This window comes from Venturia canescens, chromosome 8 (genome assembly GCF_019457755.1).
Source record: "Venturia canescens isolate UGA chromosome 8, ASM1945775v1, whole genome shotgun sequence".
NCBI lineage: Eukaryota > Metazoa > Arthropoda > Insecta > Hymenoptera > Ichneumonidae > Venturia > Venturia canescens.
Window position 1 is genome coordinate 2,764,515 of NC_057428.1, and position 9,300 is coordinate 2,773,814.

The following is a 9,300-nucleotide window of genomic DNA, read 5'->3' on the forward strand; positions in this document are numbered from 1 at the left end:
ATATTTCGACCAGCACGCGGTGCTGCTGTGTGCCAGCATAGGGCAGCAAAAAAATTTGATCAAGAAGAAAAAGCGAAATAAATTGTATAAAAAAAGACCCATATGAGAGAGCCTCGACCCATATTTTTATAAAATTAACAATAAAACTTATATATAAACTGTGACTGACGATTTATATATGAGTTTTGTAAACTGACGTTCATCCGTTGTGATAAAATGATAAACGATTATTAACGAGCCTCGCTCCATTGAACCATGTTTTTTTCCAATTTTCTCTTGCTACAAAAAATAAACAAAATTTTTTATTTTTTCTCTTATTTTTCTTTCTTCTTTAATTACGCTATCAGCCACTTGCACGATTTATCGAGAATTCTGAGTGGCATGGATGCTAACAGATCGAGGATTTAATTATTTATCTCGAAATCTCTACTGCCAGGCACGCTTGATTCTTCTCGATCCATTCCTGAGCCATTGCCGCGTCACTCGCGCAAAAATTGTATAGTATTTCGGCCTTAAACGACGCATTATCGGGAGAGTCAATTATAAGGGAGTACGAGAAATAGCGAAAGTATGAAAATGTTTGGATAGTTTAAGGATACTTCTTCCCAGGAAGAATAAAAAAGTGGGCAACGTTAGTGCAAAACTAACGGTTGTCTTTCATTCCCAGGGATGCTCCGAGAAGACTCAGACACTTCCGGCCAAACTGAACCCTTCGGTGTAGCCGTAATTGAAATTATTGGAGCATGTGTTCGAAAATGTTTTTGATCGCAACGCCTGTTTGCTCCCAAGCTGCTTTGTTGGGACAAAAATTTCAACTTTCAACTTGAATGTTATAGGAACTTTGATATTAACCGTCAAATATACACTCACGCAATTTACTGTCATTAGCTACACGCTGCAATGCAAAAGCGAGAAACAAAAAGAGGGAAAGTAACAGAAGAAAGAGTCAAAATTTGGCAATGGTTTATTCATTCATCTGGAAAACGTAATAAAAATCTTGTTCCAATAGAAAGTGAGGATAATTTTCAAATTCCAAAATACAATACAGTGAAATAAGAAAACTGAGAGAAAACAAATACAAAGCTCAAATAAGGGTCCACGACAAAAGCGATAAACGTTTATAGAATAATTATCGTTAAAGATAATTAAGCGGTCTTATCGTTAACGAGTTTATATTAATAAAAAAAAGAAACACTGTCAAAAAGTGAAAAAAGGGGGAGAAAAAAATAATGAAGACTTTGGAACTTCCACAGAGTCAATTGTGTCCTGCTTGAATCATAAATCGGGCTATTTGAAATTTTGACAATAATTGTACGTTCGTCGTTTTCTTTGGTGGTCCTGGTGTCGGTGTTGCTGGCGACATCGAAACTACTTCCGTCAGATCTACGTTTTAAAAATCTCAAATTAGTCGAAAATCAATTCGTTTTTTTGATCGAATCTTTGTATATAGAAAACTTGGTTCTATGTGATTATACTAATTTAATATAAATCCTTCATCAAACTCAGTACTCCTACAACTAAAACTTATTAAGAATTTTTTTATTTTTACGTACCTGTATATCCTTTACAATGAGAATCTTTCATCACGTCGTAATATCGCAGTTAATGCTTTATCGAATCGCACACGAAACTATCTTTGCTTCCAACCCTTTCACAAGGCGCCCCGTTTGTATAGGTAACCCTCGTACGTTCTATTCTCCGCTACGTTGCTCGATAATTGTGCACAATATTGTTGAGATGAAGTTTGTATGGTGGTAACGCCTATATTAATAATGAAATATTGATCAAATATGTAATAAATCATTCAGACGTATGATACTGACGATAATATATTGTTGATCAAATATATGTAACAAATCATTCAGACATATGATACTGAAGATAAAAGCTTAAACGATTGCGGGAACATGAAAAAGTTAAACTTACTGGAATTGACACTTTCGTTGTCACCACCGCTACGCATCAGAGTATGAGATTGCAAACCAAAATCGGTATTTGGTAATTCTAGTTTGTCCCAGAGAATTTTTTACTTCTGTGGTAAGGTAACTCAATTCAGTCTCAAGTTTGTGAATTTCTTCTAACATATAAGAGAATTGATACGGTACCATTGTACCAAGGTTGTCTTATCTGTAAATAACAAAGCATAGCATAAAATTAAACTGAATGTCGTGAGAAGAAAAAATAAGGGAATCATTTAAAACTGGTAACTGGTTAAATAAAAGTAGGGAAACGGAAGTACAAATTACCCTTGCTTAATGACTTTTTGATTGCTCTTAACGATACCATCGACAGCCTTAAATTCTTCCTTTTGTTGCCTATCCTGCTGCAAAACTTTGAGATCATAAGCTGGGCCATGAGCAAATTCTCCAAGATAATACCACATATATCAAGACTATGCAGGTGAGACTGGCCTTAATACCGGATGTTCGCTGTTGGATGTGTACATGAAATTCAAGAATATTGGACATTGAGCATGCTGTATTTTGATATAAATGAAAACACTTTGTCCAAGATGACTGACAAAAGAGCCACGTTTGTCCTCAACCACGGTGCTTCTTGCTTCTTGCTTCATTACCTCCAATTTGTTCATGAGATCCTCGTAAGCTGGATCTACCTCGCCCAGTAAGAATTCAATCACCATTTTGCTCTTATGAATTTCCTCTCTGACAACATCCATAAGAGGCTCGTAGGCTTCGCATGGTCCCAACAAAATATATTCACCAAAAGTTGTGTTGAAGCCGATGGTATCTAAAGTGTGGTAATTCGTTCTGAGGTCTCCCATCGCTCTTAGAAATAGCTTCTCCTTTGCCGGTGACCAGAGACACCGAGGATCAATGAGAGACAAATTCTTCCATAGCTCCATTGACATGCCCTAGATCCAACAATTATGATTATTATTGTCATTATTATTGAACACTACTTAATCACGTTACTTAATCACGTCACTTAATCACGTAACACCTTCCACTTTTCACTAACCATTTTCATTTATTTTAATTAGAGTCCGCACGCAACAGCACTTTGAGGATCATAACCTCACACGTCAAAATGACGTTCACTATAAAAACAAGTCTCGGATGGTTTCGGATGTGCGTGTGATATCGATATATTGATATGAGAACACCTGTCGCGCCGAGCCTATTATTTGACAATAGGCATCCTACAAACGTTTTAATTATTCGTATACTTACAAAAGTTTTTTCCAATCTCACAAAACTCTACAAATGAATCACAAACGAATGGAATTAGAAAAAATTTGAATAGTCAAAGTCGGGGGGGGGCCAAGTTCTCACCGATCTCAACGAGAACCGAAAGATCAAAGTGTTTAAAAATTTTAATAGGTATATATGACGATGGCTGCTGCTGCGCATCTGTGTTTATACGATGACGTTCTGTTGTAGTTTTTTCTAAATCAAGTTTATAAAATTTTATAATTTTCTGTCATTTTTCGGAATGACAGTTCAGTTCGCGAGTGTCTGTTGTACGTGTTACGTGAAACGTACGTTTTCCACAAGTGTGCTGGAATAATTTATGTTGGAGGACGAATATTGTGACGCGTTTTGCAGTTTTTCTCTATATGTAAATACATTTTGAACTCCTCTTCTAATGTATTTTTATAATTCCAACTTTTTGTTACAGATTATTCTGTTACAAATCCTTTTTATAATATAAAATGAAACCGAAACATTATCTACTTTCGAGCCTTTGATTATCATTGTAGTGTCCTTTTGTTATTATTAAACTCGCAGTTCTAGATGACGTTCTCTCCTACTTATAACTTTTTCAATTTCTTTAATTTCTAAATTTCATGATACCATCATCAAGGAATCCTGTCCAGTTGCTCCATTAACATTTGGATGAAGAGCGAAGAGATCAATGGTACTTCAGCTAAAATTTCATCAACTCATCAGGTACATTTTTAAGGTTTTCAAAACAATATTTTTATTGTCGATTCTTAGATTAATTTTCGAATACCCACGTCCTTAATCAATTCAATTTTACAATATTTCACAATAAAAAGGGGACATAGATAATTTATGAATGATCAGTTCTTTCTATGGAACTCGGTTTTACAGTTTCAAAATTGTGAGTAGCGATGTACTTATTTTATCAACTTATATCACACCAACAGCAAAATTGGCAAATTTTTATAATCCAGTTTGGTCTCAACAATCTATTGAATAACTTATTTGGTTATATAATGATTATAACGATTTAGCTTATAATTTTATTCATTATAATATTCATTATAACGACTACAAAATACTGTTTAATTATAACGACTACAAAATACTGTGTAGAACCTCAAGTCACAAACTGTCAAAGAATATCACTACATATTATTGATGAATAAGGTGGACGGTATAACTGGGAATAATTATTGATGAACAAGGTATAGATGGTATAGCTGAGAATAAGGATTGTGACAGTCTCGAAGAATTAATAGCTTTGATAAAAAATTGTAATGCTCCCAGAATTTTTGTCTATATGTGAAGATCAAAACCATCAATAAATGGGGGAACTCTTACTAATTATCCTTTTAATCTGCATCCCTAAGAGCTTCCCTTCAAGTAAATAACTTTCATGTACAAATACTAATTTTCATTGTTTGTTTAGGGAGCTGCGAAATCCTAGGAAGGAATCGCTGGAAAAACTTCAACTTTACAACTGAAGGAATTGACCAACCATATAATGATAAATCAGGATGTTCGACAAGCGATGAATCAATTGGCAATGCTAGGAGCTTCTTCAAACCTCAAGGAAAAAAAGAAAAATCAATAACTGAGAAAGCAGAAAAAGAATTTAAGGCCTGGATCTTGGGACGGAATATGCAAAGTATCAAAAATCAATTCAGCTCTGGTGAAGAAAATCAACAAAGTGTGGAATGCCAAATTTGGATCTGTCGAGGAACACTCCACGCATAATGCTATTCATGTAATGCTGGAATATTATCATGAACTTGTATTGATGAGCTCAAGAAAAAAAATCAACAAAGTGTGGAATGTGAATCGAGATCTGTCAAGGAATACTCCACGCACAATGCTCTGTAATGTATGCTGGAATAAATGAAATTTGTAAACATTTTTGTTTTCAATCAGTTTTATTTTATTTCATAAATTATAAAATGAAATGAATATTTTTGTTTTCAATCAGTTTTATTTTATTTTTTTTTATCAAAAGTTATAAAATATCAAAAGTTTTTATTTTTTTTTATCAAAAGTTATAAAATATCAAAAGTTATAAAAATATAAAAATTGGACGGTGCTTTTACTTCATGAAGATTCTGAAACAGACAAAAACGAAAACAATCATAAAAATTGAAAAACAAATTGGTTGTATTTTTTTTCGTTCTTTTCTTACCTTGTCCACGTCGAGAGCCACCACGACCACCTCGCCAATTATGGTGATAACTTTGGGCTACAATTTGGCCCATTCGTACATTTAAGCGGGCCAAGAAGTCTATCTTCTTGGCCTCGCGGACCCGCCAACCTGCTCGCGTTCCCCGTTCTGGAATTAAAAACAAAACTTTAAAACAAACTAGCACTTTGGCGATTTTTCGATTACTAAGAGTCGCGGGACAGCCATGTCATTTTGTTCAATTACGACGCCCAGGAGCCATTTCGCAAATTGTTTATACTTACGATTTTTTTTCTTCACCGGTTGTTCCGCCCCAGCTTGTTGCTGTTGCTGTTGTTGCGGCTGAGCATCGCCTCCTGCTGGCTCTATGTCAGCCTGACCGCCGTTTTGCGGCCCTTCATGCTGCTGGGGCAGCTCGGCATCACCTTGTGGCTGCTCGTCACCTTCCAGCCGCTCGCGTTCGACATTAACAATTTCAGCCATTTTATCTGTAATTAAACATTGAAATAAATATTGAAATTATTAATACGTTTCAAGATTTATTCATTTTTAGAAATTCAACAAAAACTACTTACTTTTTTGTTTGTACGTCTGTTTACGGCGAGGAGTACAGTGGAAATGAAACGCGGGATGAGTATAACTCTAAGATAGGGATGTTAGTTGAAAACTTTTTATCGCTAGATGGCATTCAATCGCGAGCGTTATCATTACCTTTATCTTAAACGATTGTTACGTTTATCTTAAACAATCGAAATAAATGTAATGAAGAATGAAACAAAACATGTTTGCGTGAGTTGTTTACGTAAATATCGTTAACTCAAATCGTTATAAACGTATAACGGATTAAGTAATGCCCGTTTTCTTCAACGTTAATCTAAATTTAAACTCGGTTCATCCTATGTCGAAACTATATGAAAAAAATTAAACTGAGCTTAAATCGCGTCGGAGAAAAATTCTGTAAAAGTCGTTTTCGAAAAAAATCTCATTTCGTATAAGTAGGATTTTTGTTAAATAATCGCAATAATCGTAACGAGTTAAATAAGAGTTGTTTTAGGTTCATAAAAATCATTTTTTCAAAAGAGATTTTTCTTACAAGGTTGTTAAATAATCTTAAACAATCGAGATAAATGTTATGAATGAAGTAAAACTTGTTTGCGTGAATTGTTTATAATTATCGTCAACTCAAATAGAGATATAACGGATTGAGTAAAAGTCGTTTTCGAAAAAAAACTCATTTTGTCTGGGGTTTTTCTTTGGAGGTTGTTAAATAATCGCGATAATCGTAACAAATTAATTAAGAGTTGTTTTGGGATCATAGAAGTCATTTTGTCAAAAAGGATTTTTTTTACAAGGTTGTTAAATAATGGAGATAAACGAAACAGGTTGAGTGAATGTCGTTTTGAATTTCAAAAAAACTCATTTTGTGTACGTAGTTTTTTTTTAAAAGGTTATTAAACAATCTAGATAAACGTAACACATGAAGATCTGTAAATCTTTTATGCCAATACAGTAGTAGTTAAAATAAGTAAAAATAAGAATTTTAATTCTATAAGACAAGTGAAGGCTCAGTTAAGCGAACAACATATAAATAAAGAAAATCATGAGATAGGAAATGTGTGACCGAGTGAAAGCGGGGAATCCTTACCGCCCTCCAACATTTACTGACTACTTGTTACCGACAGCCGGTAACTTCAAAAAATAATGAAGTCAGTAGTAATTAATACTCCAACCGATAGTACGAAACGTCAAATAAACGAGTACTTTTCTCAATCACCGGCTACTTGATTCTGACGTATTTTACGATCGTATTTAAATAACACACCGGAACACTACTTGGGGATCATAACCGTCAACATAACCCGGGACTGTATGAAAAAAACCATTTTGGGTCACTCTAGACCCTAGATGTAGGAACGTGGGTGACAGGTCGAATAAAATAAATAAGCACTTTGTTATTAAAGAATAGTTGGAATCAGTAGTCTTCAATACTAATTCGTGACCATTCGAAAAATTACCGTCATTTGGCAACTATGTAGACGAATTTCGTCATTTGACGTGGTCGATTGACGTTAAACAAAAAGACGGTCTTTTTGACTTTGAATAAACGTTTAAAAAAAATGACGTCACAAGACCGTCAAATGACGGTCATTTTAGCATGATTTGACCAGACATGAAAATGACCGTCGTTTTGCAACTTTATTCAAAACTATGTACTGAATTTGAATTCCCAAATTATTATTACAATTTGGGGTTTTAAAATCATGTATCAAATGTGGCAAATAATTTTAACACCCCAAATGTTAATTCCCGAATGAAAATAACTGTTCTCATTAATCAATTGTTATGAAAACAAAAAAAGTTAATAAACAAACTAAAAACGCTAATCTATAACTGGAAGGGTTGAAAATTCACTGCTTTTTGGACTTATTTTTTGGTGGAAAATAGCTGTTCTCATCAATCAATTGTTATGAAAAAAACAAATCGGAGAAACCGGCCGTAACAAAATTATTTATTACCGATACCCGATTATGGGCGGGTTGTTCCAACTTCTAGGTAAGCCTATCTGACAATTAAAGGTCTACAAGTCAATGCTTTTACCCGCCAGATAAGCTACCTAGAAGTTGGAACAACGCGCCCTAAGAGCCAAGTCACTCCAATTCCAGGAGGATAGGTACTACTGATATTGACTTGTAGACCTTTAACTGTCAGATAGGTTTACCTAGAAGTTGGAACAACCTGCCCTTAGGCAAATAAAAAATTTCTCGGTCGCCTCCTATCGGAAAAAACTTGAACTAATATGAAAAAAGTTTGTTCATCTCAGTGGTTTTTTTGCACTCATGATAATTTATAAACTGTTTTTCTATCGTATGAGCAAATCGAGATTATTGTATTTATTTCTTCGCTTTATTAGTCACGCCAGCATTTAATTGTGATAACAGTGTAATGTGATAATAGTGTTTACAGTATAACACTTTTATTGGATATACAATTTGTAAGTATTTATACAATAATAATGCTCCTATCCTTTCTTTTCACGCTTTCATTTTTTCAGAAAATTTCAATATTTTGATTTTCCATTTATTTGTAAATGATTAAATTCTCAAGGAAATATAAGCAGGGACTGATTTGTTGAGAGATGCAATAATTTTTTATATAAGCTCATGGAAGTAATGTTTTGGACCCTCGTGAGTCATATTTTTTTCATTTATGTATTTTATTATATTTATCGTATCGTAGACTGAATATTTTTCGATTTTTGATAATGAAGAGAAATACAACTACTGTGCATGCATAATTCGAATGATTTTTACTTTTCTGTGATTTTTCACATATCTCTAGGTATAAACTGTTTGGATCGGTTCACTTGTATTATCGAGAAAGCCTCCAGTTCTTTTTCTTCAACGTCCCACATCATCCTGTTTCTGATTCAAGGTAATGAAAATTATTCATGTTCTTATTAATCTGTAGATCGGAAACAAGTGCACCATTCAAGACCTCATTGTTCTTCACCTCTACTAAGTATGCTATCTTTTCTATTGCCCCTTGTGCTCTAGTGTTCCAAGCGTTCTTTTTGTACCAATTTTCAGTGTTTACGCAGCACTGAAGCTTTTGTAGATAAAGGAAACCTATGTGTATAAATTTAATAAATAAAACCATATAATCGTATTGCATCGTCAGCTACCATAAGAAGTTTATCAACAACGCACTTATCATGGCTTTGGACTATAAAATTTACATTTAGTGGTCTTTCGATGAAACTTTTCAGTATTGCATATATTCAAGTTTGGTAATTTGAAGCTGGCTGATCGAGGTAGTTGACTGTGTTGGCAAAAGTCAGCAATTCACCTTGTTTTATTATTAAATCAGTTGCTAAATAAACATGGTCAATCGCTTGATATACCATAAGAACTTTATTGACAAGACGCTTTATGGTTTTGCACT

The 9,300-nt window shown here is 34.1% G+C and overlaps 1 protein-coding gene and 1 long non-coding RNA gene across 2 annotated transcripts; both read right to left on the minus strand.

Moving 5' to 3' along the window:
• Positions 1 to 1,022: 1,022 nt before the first annotated feature.
• LOC122415301 (uncharacterized) lies at positions 1,023 to 2,534 on the minus strand. The gene is made up of 4 exons (XR_006261893.1): positions 2,247 to 2,534; positions 1,927 to 2,127; positions 1,554 to 1,761; positions 1,023 to 1,383 (listed from the first exon to the last, which is right to left on the minus strand). It is a non-coding gene; the product is annotated as an uncharacterized lncRNA (long non-coding RNA).
• Positions 2,535 to 5,260: 2,726 nt separating this feature from the next.
• On the minus strand, positions 5,261 to 6,167 carry LOC122415298 (uncharacterized). Its single transcript, XM_043427286.1, has 3 exons — positions 5,643 to 6,167; positions 5,362 to 5,508; positions 5,261 to 5,284 (listed from the first exon to the last, which is right to left on the minus strand). Exons 1-3 carry the CDS (start codon positions 5,839 to 5,841, stop codon positions 5,274 to 5,276), a joined length of 357 nt encoding a protein of 118 aa, XP_043283221.1. The 5' UTR covers positions 5,842 to 6,167; the 3' UTR covers positions 5,261 to 5,273.
• Positions 6,168 to 9,300: the final 3,133 nt, after the last annotated feature.

Excerpts from the sequence above, each read along its gene's own strand:
- LOC122415298 (XM_043427286.1), bottom strand. The coding sequence starts at position 5,841 with ATGGCTGAAATTGTTAATGTCGAACGCGAGCGGCTGGAAGGTGACGAG. Across the intron at positions 5,509-5,642 it reads ACCGGTGAAGAAAAAAAATC|AACGGGGAACGCGAGCAGGT; the intron begins GTAAGTATAAAC and ends TTTTAATTCCAG.